The sequence below is a fragment of the Parasteatoda tepidariorum genome, chromosome 3 (assembly GCF_043381705.1).
Source record: "Parasteatoda tepidariorum isolate YZ-2023 chromosome 3, CAS_Ptep_4.0, whole genome shotgun sequence".
NCBI lineage: Eukaryota > Metazoa > Arthropoda > Arachnida > Araneae > Theridiidae > Parasteatoda > Parasteatoda tepidariorum.
The window spans coordinates 53,386,145-53,405,858 of record NC_092206.1 but is presented as its reverse complement, the minus strand read 5'-3'; the positions used below and the strand labels follow the sequence as shown (position 1 = coordinate 53,405,858).

The 19,714-nt window shown below is 27.4% G+C and overlaps 1 protein-coding gene across 10 annotated transcripts in view; it reads left to right on the top strand.

Moving 5' to 3' along the window:
• LOC107452791 (serine/threonine-protein kinase mig-15) overlaps positions 1-19,714 on the top strand; it is an 89,773-nt gene that overhangs the window by 43,242 nt on the left and 26,817 nt on the right. For 6 of the 10 annotated variants that reach the window (XR_011636408.1, XR_011636407.1, XM_071178644.1 and 3 more), the window contains exons 4-17: positions 1,133-1,177; positions 1,765-1,845; positions 1,926-1,974; positions 6,517-6,578; positions 6,756-6,846; positions 8,892-8,964; positions 9,049-9,106; positions 10,887-10,941; positions 11,034-11,291; positions 11,415-11,490; positions 13,272-13,462; positions 14,318-14,493; positions 15,537-15,790; positions 19,119-19,154. Coding sequence is in view for 8 of the 10 variants with exons in the window: in XM_071178644.1 (XP_071034745.1) it covers positions 1,133-1,177; positions 1,765-1,845; positions 1,926-1,974; positions 6,517-6,578; positions 6,756-6,846; positions 8,892-8,964; positions 9,049-9,106; positions 10,887-10,941; positions 11,034-11,291; positions 11,415-11,490; positions 13,272-13,462; positions 14,318-14,493; positions 15,537-15,790; positions 19,119-19,154 (1,505 nt within the window). In the remaining 2 variants the exon portion in view is untranslated. The remainder of the gene's footprint in view (positions 1-1,132; positions 1,178-1,764; positions 1,846-1,925; positions 1,975-6,516; positions 6,579-6,755; positions 6,847-8,891; positions 8,965-9,048; positions 9,107-10,886; positions 10,942-11,033; positions 11,292-11,414; positions 11,491-13,271; positions 13,463-14,317; positions 14,494-15,536; positions 15,791-19,118; positions 19,155-19,714) is intronic. The other 4 variants (XM_071178645.1, XM_071178642.1, XM_043046997.2 and 1 more) reach the window with 3 other exon arrangements.

Sequence of the window (19,714 nt, the reverse complement as noted above, 5' to 3'; positions counted from 1 at the left end):
TGTTTGTTTCTAAAAAGATAAACATATAGTCCAATAAATTATAAATGCATGGAAGTGATATATTAAAAAACTGCATCCATTCTTAGTTTTTTGAAGAATGTCCCAAGTTATTACTACAAAATTGTAGCAGTGTTTTATTTTCAATTTTTGATTCATGAAGGATTAAGTGCTAAATTAGTAAGAATTTTACATTTATATATATAATTCCAACTATTATACTTTTTGAGAACAATATTTTTTCATTCAATGAATCACAAAAAATTCTTAAACAAAACTGTTTTTTTTTTTAATTTTTTTTTTTTTTTAAAATTTGACAAAAATATAGTAAAAAAGCTCATGTCATTACAAAAATGTAAGCTTTTCAAACCTTACAAATGTGGTGTTGGAAGTGCTACTAATAATGTATGTTTTCCATATTTATAATTTTTAAAATTTTTTTTAAAAATTTTTATCTTTGGTATTGAGTATTGTCATTTTGCTTCCGAAGTTATTTTTTTTTTATCGATATGTATATCTTTCGTTAATGAAAAAAATCCAGCTTTTTGTCATGCCTTTAGGCTATCTAAAAGTCTTCCAATATTTTCTAATTTGTCTGATATTTTTTCAGGATTCAAGCCTACATGCTATTAGGCTAATTAAGAAACGAATTACTCAGCCTGAGTAGCAAATTTGCTTAGGCTTATTGCAATAAACCTTTAGCAATGCATTTAAAATAATCTTTTATTTCTCTGGGCTTATTGTAAACTGCCTGAAATATATCTGCCTAATTGAACAATGAATGGTTTATTTTCTAATTGGCCTAAAAGTACGATGTGGCATTGCAGTGAATGTTAGGATGATTTGAAAATACTAAAGACTTTTCCAATTAGCCTGTAACATAGTAAAATCATGACGGATTTTGGCAATGAACTGAATTATTCAATTAGCCTACAATTTAAATATAACCATTTTATGTGTGGATACTTTGTATTTACAAAACATTTATCATTTGGTGTTTAAGTTATTTAGAATTTATCATGAAAGTTTTTGTAAATGAGACATTGAGACTTTAAGATGAGTTATTGTCTTATCTCTGTGTATGTTTTCTCTCATTGATGTTGTACCTAAAAATAATTAAAATTTTTTTTTCTAGGATGAGGAGGACGAAATAAAGCTTGAAATAAATGTTCTGAAAAAGGTAAGAAAACTGGCTATTTTATCATGCAGGAGTTTATTTTATAGATCCCATGTTTGCGAGGAATAAAAATTATTTTTTGAAAATTTCTTAGTTAATGATTAACATTCAGGTTTAGCAAATAATTTTATATTTAATGTAAAATTTTTTTTTCTAAGTAAGTGTATGCTGTAATTTAATAAAATACTTAAAATATTTTTTTAAAAATATTTTTTACGATGCATTGTTAAAAATTAATGGTGCTTACATTTTATTCCTTGCCTGATCATTGTCAAAGATTTGGAGATAGTAGTCTATTGGATAACACATACTTACATCAAAAAATTTAAAAAAAAACGTTAAGTAGTAGTTTAATTTTGAATTATGTGAATTTCTTGTTTTTGTTATTACAAATTAGAATTATGTGAAAGATTCATTTTTGAAAATTTGACTTTTGTGAAGGGTCTGTTTTTTAGAATAAGAATTTTGTGAAGAGTGGCCTCAATTTCCACTTGGGTCAACACCTGTTATGGCGAACAATATTTCACTTAAAAATTGTTTAGTAGTTTTTTTTAATTCTGTGATTGTAATTCGTTTATTTTTACCTTTAGTATTCCCATCATCGAAATATAGCTACTTACTATGGTGCATTTATCCAGAAAAGTCCTCCCGGAAAAGATGACAAGCTATGGGTAAGTTCGAATCACTAGATTTTTATTATGAATATTAAGTACTTTCAACACATTTTCTAATTAATTATTTATTTTTTTAGCTTGTCATGGAATATTGTGGAGCTGGCTCTGTCACTGATCTAGTAAAATGTAAGCAAAATACCTATATATTTGTAAGTTTTTAAAAATGTTCACCAATTTACCATACACATGTCCGTTTTTTATGGATTTATAAATTAGAATTAGAATTTTAATTTTAGCAGATTGTGCGTTCAATCTTCTGACAAATGATGAAATTTTTTCTGCAACAACAATGCTTTTTTGCAAGCTTTTTTTTTAATAAGTAAAAAAATATTTAAACCAACAACCTTTTTGTTTATCTCACAGAAACAAGACAATAAGCTTCAGCTTTATTAAATTTAATTTTAAAAATATAAACAAGGAACTTTAATTTTCATTGTATTGCATGCAGAGTGTTCTGTAAGTATTGTCTTTACCTGTTTTTAGAATCCTCATAAGCAATGAAACTAAAAAAACATACACATAAGGAATTAAAAATCGTAAAATTTTTAAGTGAGGAAAAACTAAAAAGCTTTCAAAATTAAACAAATCACTATTGAGATAGACTAGACTCTAAACATCAAAATCAGTTTGATTATCTTATGAAAATCTACTCTGTTGGCAATCAAATGATTTTATTGTTTATACAGTGCAGAACCAGTTATCCGGAAATCAGAAAACCGGAAAGCCAAAAAACCGGAACGAAATTCGATAAATTTTCTGCCATTTTTAAAAAAATTAATTTTTTTCCTCATAAGATTTTAGGATCTTTCTTTCTTTTTTGGAAAAAGGTGTTTACCATACCATCATTTTAGAAATAATCATTACTGTATTACTTCATCGTTTTTTCTTCTTTTTAAGATTATTTCCAAATATTTTTTTTTTTTAGTTGGGTTTAACAATAAAAAAACGGCTTTTTGTAGCGATTCAGAAAACCGGAAAAATCAGTTATGCGGAATAGCGATGGTCCCGATCGTTCCGGATAATCGGTTCCCTACTGTAGTATTACGTATAAAAGATTTATCAGATTTTAATGTTTTTTCTTAGTTTAAATATTTATTTGTTGTATTTTTATTTAATATTCGAGGAGGATTCTAAAAATTTAGATCAGATGCGTTGATTAAGAAACACCTTGCATAGCCTTAGCTACATAAAAATATATATTTTTTAAAATTTGTTGATGTAGTATCAAAGGATCTTTAATTATACTGGTACATTCATTTAATATTAGATTTTACACGGCGTTTACATTTTTTATTCATACAAAGGTTTAATCAGACCTCATTCTAGGCAGAAAAAAGGGCAGGGTGCATAAGTTTAAAAAAAGGGCATTATTATTCTAAAGAGGCAATAATTTCTTTCTATGGTCTTTACACGTTCTAAATAATTATGATTTAATGATAGTGGAAGTAACTGCAAACTTTCAAAGACAAGTGCAACAAGGGGGTGTGATGGCTATTTTTCCTTTCCAATATAAATCTATGTATTGACAGCAATGACAAACTAAATAAAAAGAGTTGAAAATAACAAAAATTTAAGAAATCCATTGTAGAGTTTGGGGAAAAAACAAAGAAGGGTTGAGGAAAAAAAAGCGCAAAAAGGGTATGGAGTCTTATTATATCAGGGCACTAATTTACTTCAGGGGCAACAGGGTGGATTATTTTGACTAAAAGGGCAGCAGGGTGTTGCGCCCTGTTAACCCTGCCTAGAATGAGCTCTGGTTTAATATTTTATAATGTTAAGTATTATTATTATTTATTTGATTATGCCATATTAATGAGAATTTTTTAAAAAAAGGAAATTTAGTTACATGCAGTTTTAATAAAATTCATTGATGCCTCCTTAACTTAGTAAGTTTAATAGGCATGTAATACTTTTTCTTATATTTACGCTAAAGAAGGATCTTTTTGTTATTACATTTTTTCTTAGTAAAACTGTTTATTGATTTTGTAAAAAGTGCAATAGGCGATCTGGGAAGAAGAGAATTTTTTTCCCATTTCCGGAAAAAGATTGTATTACACATATGGATTGATATTAGTTTATATATAGATAGTATAGTATTATTTAAAATGTGGTTAATAATCAATGAAATAGGATAAATGAGATTAATATGTATGATAATCATCAATCTGCAAAGTGAAAACAAGGCAACATACACAGAAGACCAAACACTTAATTACTGCTGCATTTTAATATAGTCTGGCATTAGTTTGCTTTTACTTGCTTTTACTAGCTTTATTTAATTCTTAAGAACTTGTATGAGAATAGTTAAGCTTGCTATGTGCAATTTTTTTTTCTTTTGAAGATGTAAAGAAAAAAAATCTTTATATCTTCAAAATTCATCTTTATAATATTTTTTTTATTGAAATTGAATTCTTATTTATATTAATAATAATTAATGGACAATAACTATGATCGAACATACTAATTTCTTAAATGACAGCAATAAAATTTTGCCAATCTAAAGCTTAAATATTGATAAAGGCTCTAGGGATATGTTTTTCGGCTTTAAGACTCAACGAGGCTTTAAACTATGATGTCTTATCGTCTTCAACTAATAAATCTTATTCTCTTTATTATCTTTTAAGTTAATTTACCTTTCACCATATTTATGCAGTTGTGTTAAATATTGGGTGATTATTAAAGCTACCTTTAAAACAAGTTCTTTTCTTATAAAGATACATATACAAGAAGTTCTTTTTCTTTTAAGTGAGTTTGTATGAAATTTGGAATGTGAAATAAAGAAATTAGTAGTGAAAAAAATCTGTTCAAACTTCAACAAGCAGGTGAATGAGGGTACATGTAAAGAATCAACAATATAATTTGGAGGTGCAAAACATTATTTAATCAAAGCATATGTTCAGTGTGGATTCCATTTTGTTCAAGCACATGTTCTGTGTTATGAGTTTCTAAAGATGTTCTATAACATGAAGAGTTTCTTATGAATTGTTATGCTCGTATTCAGTAACATTTCATTTAAGTTCTTTCTTTCTTGTAACGTCATTGTGAAGAAAGATTTTTTTTTTAAACAAAAATTAAAAGAGCAAAAGGCTTAGTGGTTAAATATTTTCTTGGGAATTTCTTTTCCCCATCGTCCATTACATCTATCCATTAAAACTGTCACTATGTTGGTCATAACAGAGCTGTTATAATAATAACTACCCTGTATATTTATGCACATATATGAGATTCTTCTGACCATTTGTGAGATTTTTGGCGTTCTGAACCATAGAAGAAATTAAATTTGTAAACTTTATTATTATTTTATTATCTTTAATCAACATTTATATATAAAGCTTTAAAGTTTGCTGGACTGACAATGTGCAGGCAGTACGCAAAATTAAAAATGGACCATTGGGAATTATTTTTTGATCTAAAAATTGAATCTTCACATTCTAGGACTCAATTTTAATGGTTCATGGGATATGCTCCAATATGCTACATTCTCCAATATGTTAATTAATTAGGACAAGCTGTATTCTAAGCTACAAAATCAGACACAAAAATTTTTTTCTCTGAATAAACATACCCTTTTTTCGACGGATTTGGATTTCTGATGCCCAAAACATGGTCGCAATAGTTTGATCAGTAGAGTGGTCCAAAGTTCAGACCCCTTAATGTTAATTTTACTCTTTGCATATTTCACCATAACTCAAGAATTTTCTAAGGGAATTGAAAAATATTTGCACACAATTATAAAATTCGTTTATCCAAAGATAATTTCATGCAAAAAATAACATTTAGTGTACATTTATTATTTTTTATTATTTAATTATAGTAGAAATTTTTTGAATTGTAAGCCATAACATTTGTTACATTATTTTAAAGAATGTAATTTTCGCAAAATGCAAAGTTTCAGCGGAATAAGTCAAATAGTTCAAGAGAAATTGAATTTTAAAGAAGTCATACTATTTTTTAAAATATCTTTCCTCAGGAACTATTTGACCGATTCTGCTCAAATTTTGCTATGTAAAATTGCATTCTTTGAAGTGAGGTAAAAAATTGTATACCTTACAATTCAAAATTTTTCGACTATAATTAACTAAAATAATAGAAAATAATAAATATTTACTAAAAGTTATTTTCTGCATTAAACTATCTTTCACTAAACGAATTTTATAATTGTATGTGAAAATTTTTCTGTTCTCTTAAAAAGTTCCCAAGATATGGCAAAATATGCACAAATTAGAACTAACCTAAAGGGGTCCGAACTTTGGACCACTCTCATCCAAACTTTGGAAATCATATTTCCCATGTTGCAGTATTTTTGGGGTCTGAAATCCGAATCTGTTGAAGAAAAGGTATGTTTATTCAGGGAAAACGAGTTTTGTGTCTGATTTCCTAACATAAAATATAGTTTGCACAAATTAATTAGCATTTGTGAAACCATCCCCTTGAACAAGTAGGAACGAGTCCTAAAACGTGAAGATCTAATCATTAGATCAAAAGTTATTCAGGTAGGTCTGTGGTCTGTATGCAACAAAATTTAAATGTTCTCTTTTTGTGCAAAATAGTTTCACAGGTTTTTCATTTACTGTTTTTTTTCTTCATGTTTTGAGTTGTTAGGTATTTTCTGTAATACATTTCCTGTTTTAATTTATCATAGTTACTAATTAATCTTTTACATTCTAGCTACCAAAGGACATTCTCTGAAAGAAGAATGGATAGCTTACATTTGTCGAGAAATCTTGAGGGTAAGTGAGACAAAATGATGATTGCCTTTAAATATATTAGCACTCACAATTATTTATTACTGTTTCAATGAAAAGTTTTAAATTTTTCGGATTTATAAATTTGTGAAATTTTAATGTATTTTTGTTTCATCTCTCCAATTGATGTAACAATAATAATTCTATTTGCAATATTTTTAGGGTCTTAGTCATCTACATGCCAATAAAATAATCCACAGAGACATTAAAGGCCAAAATGTTCTTCTAACTGATAATGCAGAAGTTAAGCTAGGTATGTATGAAATTTTAGATTGATATTGTTTTGAGAACTTGTTCAATTTAGAATTTAAATGTTGTCATGGATACTTTGACAAATATACTTTGTAGTCATATTGTTATTTTCGAATTATTCTCCCATTTAAAAAATAATCTAGTCATCTTTCACCTGTGTTTTATATTTTGTACTAGGAAACTTACTATTACTAGGAAACAAAACTGTATTACTAGGAAACAAAACTGAGGGAATATTTCTAATTGAATGCTTTAACATTTTACTTTGTCGTTTTCTTACTAGGAAACTTACTATTACTAGGAAACAAAACTGAGGGAATATTTCTAATTGAATGCTTTAACATTTTACTTTGTCGTTTTCTTACTAGGAAACTTACTATTACTAGGAAACAAAACTGAGGGAATATTTCTAATTGAATGCTTTAACATTTTACTTTGTCATTTTCTTACTAGGAAACTTACTATTACTAGGAAACAAAACTGAGGGAATATTTCTAATTGAATGCTTTAACATTTTACTTTGTCATTTTCTTACTAGGAAACTTACTATTACTNAAAGATCCAAAAAAAATCGAGTTAAAGGGAGTAAAATTCGAGTAATCGAGAATAATTAACATGAAATTGAAGATAAAAGGGTCGGGACCTCATAAAAAAATCGAGTTATAGTAATATTCGAGTTATAGCGAATTGACTGTATTTTTATTTCATTGCTCTAATTGATGTAACAATAATGAAAATTGTATTTGCAATATTTTTAGGGTCTTAGTCATCTACATGCCAATAAAATAATCCACAGAGACATTAAAGGCCAAAATGTTCTTCTAACTGATAATGCAGAAGTTAAACTAGGTATGTATGACAGTTTAGATTGATATTGTTTTGAGAACTTGTTCAATTTAGAATTTTAATGTTGTCATGGATACTTTGACAAATATACTTTGTAGTCATATTGTTGCTTTCGACTTATTCTCCCATTAAAAAATAATCTAGTCATCTTTTAACTGTGTTTTATATTTTGTATCCTACCAATTTCTTTGTCTGATTTACTACGTAAAATCTTCAATTTTATGGTAATCCAAGCATTATTTGAATTAGATGTCAACAGAGTGTCAATTCTTTGTAAAGGAATCAATTTTGGTACAAAGAATAAATTATTCAAATTGTATTACTAGGAAACAAAACTGAGGGAATATTTCTAATTGAATGCTTTAACATTTTACTTTGTCATTTTCTTACTAGGAAACTTACTATTACTAAGAAACAAAACTGTATTACTAGGAAACAAAACTGAGGGAATATTTCTAATTGAATGCTTTAACATTTTACTTTGTCATTTTCTAGTAATTTGCACAAAAACTACTGTTAATAAGTAGTAGTTTTTTGAAATCTGCATTTAGTAAATAACGAACCAGTTAAGGTTACCAGTTAGGGTCCAACGTACCTTAATAAGTAATTAGCCATTGGTAACAATTGATATAACTGAAGGAAATAGCTCATAAACAATAACAGCAGCTTTTATTGAAAACAAAAATAACAATATCAAAAACACTTAATCTAATCAATGATTCCAAATGAATCCTGAAATTCCAAAACATGGTTATTATGAACCATAGGACAATATTTAATAATACGATCAATAATGGAAATTTTATAAAGGAATAACGATGAACAAGAGAGCAAAGTGAAAAGTGAGCATGAAATTGGGTTGCTGATGCCAGCTGAACTCAAAATCGCCAACAGCGCTAACAATTACATTGCCATTTGTTTTGAAATTATGCACAATTCTTGATGATATAAGAAGACTGCATTGACAAACTTGCAGATGAGATGTACATCTATTCTAATGAGGGGCTTATTTATGCTACACACTTATCTTTGCAGAATCATAGATGTATTTCAATTTGTTCTAAGTTTATTTATTTTTCTTAGCTTGGATAATTTTATATTTTGATTTCTTATTTTTATTAGATGTCTATTGCTATATAGTTGTATTTAGTCCTGTATTGCATTATGGTTTTAGGTAATAAAACTTTATTTCTCTTGTAGTTGACTTTGGTGTTAGTGCACAGCTAGATAGGACGATAGGACGGAGAAATACGTTTATTGGCACTCCATATTGGTCAGCACCTTAGATAAGTTCTATTAGTTTGTAATATTTAAGTGCTGTTGTATTATATTTACTATTGACGTTAATATTTTGTAGGATGGCGCCAGAAGTCATAGCCTGTGATGAGAACCCTGAAGCTACCTATGACAATAGGGTAAGAGTTGCAATTGTCTTCTGTTTTTAAGTAAACATTTCCTTTAGGTTGAGTAACTTATTTTAAATTTTTTGGTGATACGTTATAGCATTTAACCATTCGCTAGAAATAAATACAATTTTTCTTTATAGTATATACATATTTTTTTGTGTTAACCTATAACTTTTCATAGTCTATTGAAGATTGAATATTGCCAAAATTTGATTTTATTATATTTTTTGAATAAAAACTCTGTTGTAGTAAAGAAAAAAATGGACTTATTTATAGAATTATTCTGATCTTGAAATCTTATTTATGATTGATTTAGTATTAAATTATTAAAGTTTTAAGGTAGAAGTTACTTTTTAAACCTTTAAAAAAATAAAAATATGAAATTTTGTAAATACTATGATGATTTTTAATAATTCCTAATTTTTAATAATTTCATTAAACCTTTATAAAATACTCAAACTTAGTCCCTTAAGATATTTTAAATTTGATATAATTGCAAATGTAGCTTAAAGTTTTTCCCCTTGCAGTTTTTTTTCTTTAAAAAGCAATTTTAAAATCTTTTTTTCCTATTGCTTTTTTAGTGTTGTCGATATCATCCAAGTATTATTGGTATCAATTATAAATTTTCAATATCAGCATTTTGTCATGTTTTAAATAAATTGTACCTATATGTAGTTCTAAAAATTTTTTTTTTAAACAGTAATTAAGTAAATTTTGTTTACTTTTTTTTCTTAAGATTCAAATGAACGTGTTGAAGCACACTTTTATTTTGCACACTTTTGTTTATGACAGCCATCTGAAATTTAGTATCAGTTGTACATTTAGAAGTAATAAGTATCACATTTTGTCCCAGTTTTTTCATGAAAACTCTACGTTTATACCCTTCATTTTCCCATCACAACATTCTATGTTCTCTTCCAATTGCAGTAGACTGATGATTAAAACACGGTTCCCAGCAGATCACCGAAGTCAAGCATCACTGGCTGCTGTCAGTGTGATTTATTTTAAGTTCTAAAATNGAGTGTGTAGTATTGGTCCTCGTTAAACTGTTCTACCGTAAAGTGCTTGACTTTGCGTGCAGGTTGTCGGGCTACCAAAGAGGGGGTGCCATCCCCTCTGCAGAGGATCAAGATTGTGATGGCTTGTCTTCGGATCATCCTCGGGGATGTTTCCCAGACGTCACCAATACCCCATTGTGCAGCTCTAGTGCGACGTTAATTAACTGCAACAGCAATTGATATGTGAAGGACTAAAGTGTTTGCTGGTCTTGATTTTGTGACCCTTATTCGGAATTTGATGATTTTCATAGATTTTTGAACTAACTAGTTGAGAAACAATTTTTTCAATGAATCTGATATTTAGGAATAGGAGTTGGTTTTTAAAAAGAAGTAATTAATAGATCCACTGAAAAAGATTTTTGTTTGAAATGATACACACTCTGATGACAACTATAGCCATCATTTGCACCAACTGCTAATATGAATCAATCGTGCTTCTTTTTTAAACAAAAAGCATCCTATGAACTTCTAAATCCAGTACGTTCAAAAACAGATACTCTATTCACCTGTTTTTGAGACTCGTGAATTCAATTTTAATTTAAGTTTTTATGGAGATGTACCTTACATAACCTTTTTCTAATAAAAATAAAATTTTCTTATAAAATGTCTCTGCCCTAATTATAAAATTGAACTGTAATGGAAGCTAGATATTGGGATAATATTTCCAGCTGTATTTTCTTTTTAATTGTTGTGTATCTGACATGTATTCTTAATCATATTTTTTTTTTTAGAGTGACTTATGGTCATTAGGAATTACTGCTTTAGAAATGTGTGAATCTCAACCACGTATGTTTTTATTTTACTGTCCGATCTAGTTACTAATCTAGTCCTTATACTATGAATATTTTCTTTTAATGTTTTACTTTTTTTTTATATAGCTTTATGTGATATGCATCCCATGCGGGCATTGTTCCTCATTCCAAGAAATCCTCCACCCAGATTAAAATCTAAAAAATGGAATAAAAAATTTCATAGTTTTATAGAAACTGTATTAGTTAAAGATTATCAACAAAGGCCATACACCGATCAACTGCTGAAGCATCCTTTCATTCGTGACCAGCCCACAGAAAGGCAAGTCCGTATACAACTTAAAGATCACATTGATCGATGTCGAAAGCACAAGAGGGGAGGTAAAGGTGCTAAAAAAATCTGCTGCTTAGTTTCATTTAGTTTGCTTTGATTTTTTTTGCTTTTATTTTTATACCTTTTTTGGTACCTTGATTTATATAATGTTAAGTAATGCTAATCTTTATATTTAGGAGATATTCAGGAAGAATATAGATACAGTGGCAGTGAAGGTGAGGAAGAAGAAGTAGGCTTAGCTGGAGAGCCAAGGTGTGTAAAAATGTTTAACATACTTATAAAATGTAGTAGAATCTTAACAATCTGAATTAATCTTCATCAAGTAAGTTTTCTACAAAGAAATTAATAAGCTTAAAGAAAATCTATTTTTCAAGGAGATAATAGAGGTAATGTAAGGTCCTACAACGTTTTTTATATCATACCACATGCCACCGATCAAATCGGGTAACAGCATGATGTAACAATTATATCATTATCAGATGGTTTGGAGGATATTTTTATCATTTGTCTGATATTATTTACGTATTCTGAGAAAAACTGAAGTTGCTGCTAACTGCAGTGAATTGCGATTTTTTTTATATCAAAATTATTCAAACCTTGTATGAAGAATTTGAGGAAGTGGACGAAAATAAAAATTTTTTTGTAACAGTTTTTCAAAGCAAACTATTTAATCTACATTATTTAAATTTTGTTAAAAACACATGCTAGTAGCAATATTATCCATGTTTATAAAACGAGAATAATTGTTAAAATGGTAAATAAAAAAGTTTTATTCGTGGTATAATAAAATAATTATATTGTTTGTAATTATGTTATTTATTTTTTAAAAACTGGATTATAAGTTCAAAAAAAAAGATGCATATCAATTTTAACTGGTATTGATTTTTTAGTAAAATACAAGACAAAGAATAGAAGCAAATGCAAAGAGGAAAAAAATATCAGTACAATTTGATGGAATACAGGGTTGCTCCTCCGACATGTTTCCATAAACAATATTGTTACGTCAAAGCCGAAATAAATGCATTGTATCGATGAGTGGGAAAGCATTTATGCTTCTGCAATGTATTTTACTAGACCCTGTAAGGTTAGACCACAATGGGTCCATCGATATCCTGTCATTCAATGAAGCAGCTGCTTTACTGAATTATAAGTATAACATTACAAATGAAACACACTTATCATTTTTTGCTGTATCAGCAGGTTTCTCTTTATTCAAGCAAAGCCACTCTTTAATACAACTGTTAATTTCCTCTATAAAATTAAATTTATCCTTGACCTAAATATTCATTTCATCCGTTACTATCCAAATTACTTTAAAGCTTTATTTTTTTAATTTTTTATTTATTCATTTCCTCTTTTATAATATCTAAAATTAAGTTTATTAAATGTAATAAAAAAAAAATTCTAGCTCTTCTGCTTCTGTTTTAGATTAAAGCTTTGTGTGATCCCTGGATTGCTTTTTATATATTAAGCTTCCTTTGAAAAAAATTGTAAATTATTTTTAATGGTTTCCAGTCACATGGCTTTAATTACAATATTCTTTGCCAAGATGTTGATTTCTTTAAATCTTTCTAATATTGAATAATACAATAAATTAATGTTGTTAAAGCTTGTCAACCAATCTTAATAGTTTCAATAATTTCCTTCTGGTGTTCCTACAGTGTTAGACTTCAAACCAATAACTTGGAAATCTTTTACAGACCAATAATAATAAAAGACCAGTAACTTTTTGCACTAAGTATTTTTTATTTAAGCACACCACAACTTTTTTTTCAATCACCATTGCTTTGAAATAATGAACTAATCGCTAATAAAGCTCCATAGCAGAAAATAATAAATACTGACTTACCTATTTTATTATGTATAATAAATGTTAATTTTTTAGTGTATAACTTATTTTGATGAATTTACCTACGGAACATTATTTTTTTTTTATTAACTTGAAAACTTTCATGTATATTTGAATAACTTTTCCTGTAAAGATTGAATTCTATAATTATCATTTTACATTAATTTAACTGGGTATTTTACAGTTCAATTGAGCCAGTGCAGCAAGATTCCACATTGAGGAGGAACTTTCAACAGCTTCAGGAGGGTCGAACTTTGACTACCAATGAGTCTAGGACTCCAGGAAGCAGTTTTCAACCTCCTTCTGCACCACCTCTTCAAATTGAAATGCCTGCCCCTCCTCCTAGGCATTCTGTACCACCACAAAGGCTTATTGGTAATTTATAAAGGCTTTCTTTAATTGTTTTTAGAACTATACATTATTGTTCTTTAAAATTAGAATTATTTTGCCACTTTTTTGAATGATGGATTGTTTTTTTAAATTTACTGTACGACATCTATAATTTTGCAAGCAAAATAACTATAAATTATTTCTATTGAAGAAATTCCAAACAACTGATTAAATTACATTAAAACAAATTGAATTATAACAAATTATTGTAATTAAAAAAGAATCCAAAAAAATTTGTCTTTAATTCTGATGTAATTTAGTTAAATTGATTTAATTTAATTTGTTCATTCAACTTGTTTTGAGAGTATACTATACTAATGTGCTTTTAATAAAGACAGAAATGTGAAGCAACTTTTCTAATGAGAAACACTAGAGCTTGTAAAACCTGCCAAAGAGTTTTTAATTAAGTACAGTTATATTTTTATTAATCAAATTTTTATTGCAAGAGCTTGAGTTTTTATTTGAAGTCAATCTTGCATTTTTAGGACACCTAGGTAGATTATGATTAAAATTATAATCAAAATTACCTAACTTATAATTATTTAAATAAAAAACAGATTTTACAAAAAACTTTTTATCCTGTTAATGCAAACATCACAAAGTGGTATTTTATTTATGCTTACCCTGTACTTTTAAGCTTCGTAACATGATCTTTATTGTTCCAATGAAATTTAATTCACTGTTATTAACATTAAAAAAGACAGTTTAGAGCAAAAAAAAGTAACATTCCTTTTTTATGCACAAAAGAAGCAATTTAACTCAAAGCTTTAATAGAACTCATACAACATTTTGTTATTAGTTTTCATTCTTTGATAACTAATAAATGTTATGTCTTTATAGTTGTTCCTGATCCTCCACCTCCTAGTAAACCTTTGCCACCTATTCCTGTTGATCAAAATAGAAAAGCCAAAGCAGCCACTCCTCCTAGGAACAATCAAAATCAAGGAACTCCTTTTCAATCATCTCAGCAAAGTAGAAGTTCTGGTGTTTTTAAACCTCCTGCAAGAAGACCAGAAGTATAAATGTTTTTAATTTTAGAATTTTTTTTTTAGATTGTTAATATTTATTGTGATGTATTTAAAAATGTTTAGAAGGTGTTTCTGTTTTTTTAAACTACTATAAACAGGGCTCCCAAGGGTCAGGGAGAACAGAGAAAACCTGGAATTGTCCAGGAATTTTGTTTTGACTATGAAAGGCAGGGAGTAGAAAAATAGTTGCCTTTTTTTTTTTTNTTTTTTTTTTTTTTTTTACAAAAACTTAAAAAACTCCTATATCATACCTGGAAAATAACCAGTCTTAGAATTGTCAGTAAGAGTAATCATTTATTGAGATAAGAGTTAAATAATTCTAACATCTATTATATATATATATTTGTTGTAAAAATTTTACATTTTTGTCAAATTGACATGTTTCCATCCTCATTCAGTGATATTTTTTTTGCTTACAAGATATAATATTTGGCTTTACAAATTTAAAGAAACCAGAGTTTTCTTTTGAAAAAATATTTATGGATAAAAATCCTATTCTGAGGTACCGTGCAACAGCAGTTGAATGTTAATTTAATGTTTCTATTGATCTTTTTTTTTTTTCATTTTTAAAATCAAATTCACTTGTGTTGCTCCCTGCCTTGGAAGTTTTGTAACCACCTATTATTCATTTTCTCTCTTGTACTACAATCGAAGTAATTGTTGATAATCCTGGTAATTTGTTATCTTAATAATTTTAGTTCTACTCTGTTTAAATTATTTCAAACCTTTATCAGAAGCTGAGCATTTTTCCATTTTTATTACTCTATTTGTTGAAATAGCTAAAGTTATTGGTTTAAAATCAATATAAATTTCAGCTATTTATTAAATTTTTCTATTTGTTATTGTCCTGACTGTCTTCTCATTTATTTGTTGTTCTTCCAAAAACTGTAGATTTGTTTCATTAAGAAAATTATCAACCACAATTTGCTTAAAATTAACTCTGCTGTTTTTCTCTTAAGTGTTTGCCATGTTTGCATATACTGTGTTCGGATTCTTTGGATATTAATTTATTTACTGATTTGTCATTGCAGGAATTGGAAATTTTAGCTGCCCAGTTAAATGAACTTGCAATAGGTGGTGCCGGTAGTGTATCAAATCAAAATAATAACAATAGTAGACTTTCTTCAAATTCAGTAGAAACACCCCCTGGAATTAATGGAATACTTTCTGATAAATCTGGGGGTGTAAGAAATGGATCCGATTCAGAAGAAGAGGAGGAGGAGGAAGATGAAGGTCAAATTCAAAATGATGGCACTCTGCTGGCATCTGATCCACCCAGACCTCTGTAAGACATTAAATTGAACTTTTTAGTTTTCCTTCAATTGTTTTGTAAGCTGAAAAAATTAGTTTGATTATTTTAATAGTCATCTTTTATTTAATAGTAAATTAAATAGTAAGTTGAATAGTTTCAGTTTTATATAGTAGTGTTGTAGTAATGTTAACTTGTTAACTAGAATCAATAGAAACATTAACTAACTTGTTAAAGGTGTTAAATTACTAAATCTAAAAATATACTTGAAATTTGAATTAAATAATAGAGTACATTTTGCAGATTGGATAGTAGTGGTTAGTATATATGTGTTAAAATAGTCTTATTATTATAAAAAATGTACAGTGGAAAGTTTCATATTCGGAATCGGCAAGACGTAGGCAAGTCGAGAAAATAGATTTTTCTGGATATAAGGGCTTTAAGGGAAACAAATATGAAAACCTCCTAAATCAATAAAAATAACAAATACATGATAATGAATGTTAATTGGAATCGGCAAGACTTAGGCAAGTCGAGAAAAAAGATTTTTCTGGATATAAGGGCTTTAAGGGAAACAAATATGAAAACCTCCTAATTCAACAAAAATAACAAATACAATGAATGTTAATTTTAATAAATAACGAATGAATCCATGTGGTTTGCGTGTTTGTGCTATTTCAAAAGATTTTGTTACCTATTTCCGTGTGGTTTTTAAAATCTTGATACAAATTCTGAATCATGCATTTTGGTTAGTAATCATTTCTCAATCTACTCGATTAGGGACGATTCCATTGTGAATTCATGTTTTGCCGTTCGTTTTTCGGTAGCTATTAAAATGGATTTTTAGTTTGTTTTTAAAATCTCAATGTTTTAATGCAACATCATTTAATCAGCAAACATCGAACTGCGCATTTCGCACTCAATTATTGATGATTCACCAGCAATCTCACGTTGATTTACTATCGTATTTTTGTCAGTTATTGTTACCAATTTTCATGATTTTTTAATGCTACATTATCATACACGGTAAACTTTCAATCGCTCATTTGTAGAATTACTTTTTGATGACTTGATTTGCGAATTTTTTTTCTCCCTGTAGTTTTGTCGACCATTATTTCAATGGTTTGGGATTTCCACAATGTTAATTTCAATTTTAATAGAACATTATTACGATCCGCAAATTTCGAATCTGTCTTTTGAATGATCAATTAATGACCTACTATAGTCGTGATAATTTTGTCTTAAATCTGCTATTTTTTAAAATTGTGAAATTTTTGCGCACTCTGAAATTAAGTGCATGATTCTTGGCGAAAAATAATCCATTTATACAAAATGTGAAAAAAATACATGACTTTTTTTATGTTGTAGTGAAATGAATTTCTTTTCCGTGATATAAATTATTTTTTTTTAATATTGAAGTAAAAATCGGATTAAAATAGAACAAAAATCGGAAGTTTGGTAAAAATAAAATATAAGCAGAAATTAGCAGAAAAACAGAGGATTCTCTTTCTTGCATATTTTTATTCAAGTCTCAAATGTAGAAGAGAAAAAAAATTTTTTTTTTTATAAGGAACAAAGACTTCTGTTTATTTTGATTTTAAAAAGTGTAAAAGTTGAGAAAGACCCTTCCGGTAAACGGATATCCGGGTATGGGACTTAGCACTGTAATTTTTATGCTTTATATAGTATTAATGTTTAGAAAAATACATACTTTCTTTTCAAATATAATTATCTTTTAAAACAGTATCTTTTTAAATTATGGAAAAGAGAACAATTTTAAGTCTTTGTAAAAGTAAAAGTATCAAATTTTTAAGTAATAGAGGATTTTATTTTCATTGGTTAGGATTAAAATGTTCTACTTACTTTTGATAGTATTTTGGATAGCCATTGAAGCTCGTTATATATATATACACATAGTGTTCTCCCTAAGCGTTTTTTAACACCCCTTTGATCCCAATAAATGCGTCTTTTTTGCCCTTATTGTAAAAATAAGGGCAAACCGCCCTTCCTTAAAAACACTGCCTTTTTATTCATATTCTATTTTGAAAAGAATTCTCTGTTTAAAAATTTGTAGGTTTAATTATGATTACTACTATTACAAGTATTTACTTTGTTAAGATAATTTTCAACTGGTTAAAGTTTTATAATGATTTTTTCAGGGGGGATAACAATATATCTTTTGAAAGATTTTAGATTTTAAAGCTAATTTTTAAACAAATACTTTTTTTTTCTTCTGAAAAATGTACCTTTAAAATGTTCATTTTCTCATTATTTTCAGTTTGAAATATAGAAACAAGTTATTTTTTAAATTAAATTTTTTTTTTAGTTTACTTGTTTTGAAAAAAAAAATTCAGAGATTGCCTTTTAGCATGCCTTTAATTATTTTTATAAACTACAAGTTTTTCTCTTATTGTAATGATGAGGGAGATTTACTTTTTAAAATTTACTCATGAAATGGTAGAAGAGAGTAGTTTCAAAATTTTTGAGGATAAAATTCAGTTATTGCAAAATATTATACATTTTCATAAATTTTTAGTGTCCAACCAATTTTATATTTATTTTTTGATATTTGTTTAAGTCTTCATTTAAAATTGTTTATGCGTAAAAAGTGTGTATTTATATATTAATATTATATATTATTTGAAAACTCACTCATTAAAATAATTTCCATGATTTCAAATCTAAAAATATTTTGACCCTTAATTTGAATGTATTATTTTTCTTAGGTTTTAATAATTCTTTCAAATTTACCAAGTTTACTAAACCTTTTATTGTAGTATACAATACAATTAACCTAAATAGATTTTCCATATAGTTTCCTTGCTATCATTTACTTACAAAAAGCTAAAATGTTTCAAACATTTTAGTTTATTTTAAGTGAAACATATAGGTATATTTTTTCATCCTAGTGTTCTATTTGATGTAAAATTATAAAATTTTAGAACAATTCAATGAAAGCAAACTTTAGAAAAGGTGTTAAAACTTTCACAGTAATAATTTTGGTTAAAGTTATGCAAAAAATTGAGGAAAATTTTTCTATTTAACTTTAGTTTTGCATGCATCATCATATTTTTGGATTCTGCTTTAACTTTCAAACACATTCTTGCATTTGGGTAATGCTATAATTAAAGGGACAACAGTTTGGGGTTCTAATATTTTGCATGTTTTCTATTTTAACCCTTCCTGACATTCCTAAAGTTTGCCTTTTATTTAGTTTATTTTTGAAACTTTTATTTGATGGGATATGTGCTTTAGTACTAAGTTGCTGATTTATGTCATTTTATTTCTTTCTTTTTATGTATTTCTAAATTTTTTAAATGCTCTTAGTTATTTTCTCCCTTTTTGTTTTGTGCTTTGTTTCAAGGGCCTCTGACAACCTCATTGAGAATAGAATAGCAAGGTAAGCTATGATACTGTAGTTAAATTTAGTTAAAGAAAAATTTTCTTTGTTTTCTATAACCATAATTGCAATTAATTGATAAGATATTGTGTTTAAACGTGTAATCTTAAAGATTTTATATTTTAACAAATTGATGAAAAGGAGTATAAGCAAAAATTAGTAGAATTAGTAACTTAGTAATTTATAGATAGGGTATTTAATAATTGTTAAGTTTCCATACCTATCAATATCTCCAAAAAATTAAATATTTTTTCTCTAAAATTGTAAAAGGGGAAAAAAAAGTTTTTATTCCTGCACATTTCAAATGCTTAATTAGTATTTAAGTAACAGCTGAAATTAATAAAATTATTAAAAAATAATCAATTTCCTTTTGAAAATAATTATTAAATAAATTTTTTTTAAATGCCAAATCCATTCATTTATGTATATATTGCAAAAATTTTCTCTTTAGATATTGTGTTATTTTGTAGCTATATATTGATGTTTTCTTTTTAAAATTTTAAATGTTAAACTTTTTCGCGAACTAAGTATTTAATTTAATTTATCATAAATGCATGCAA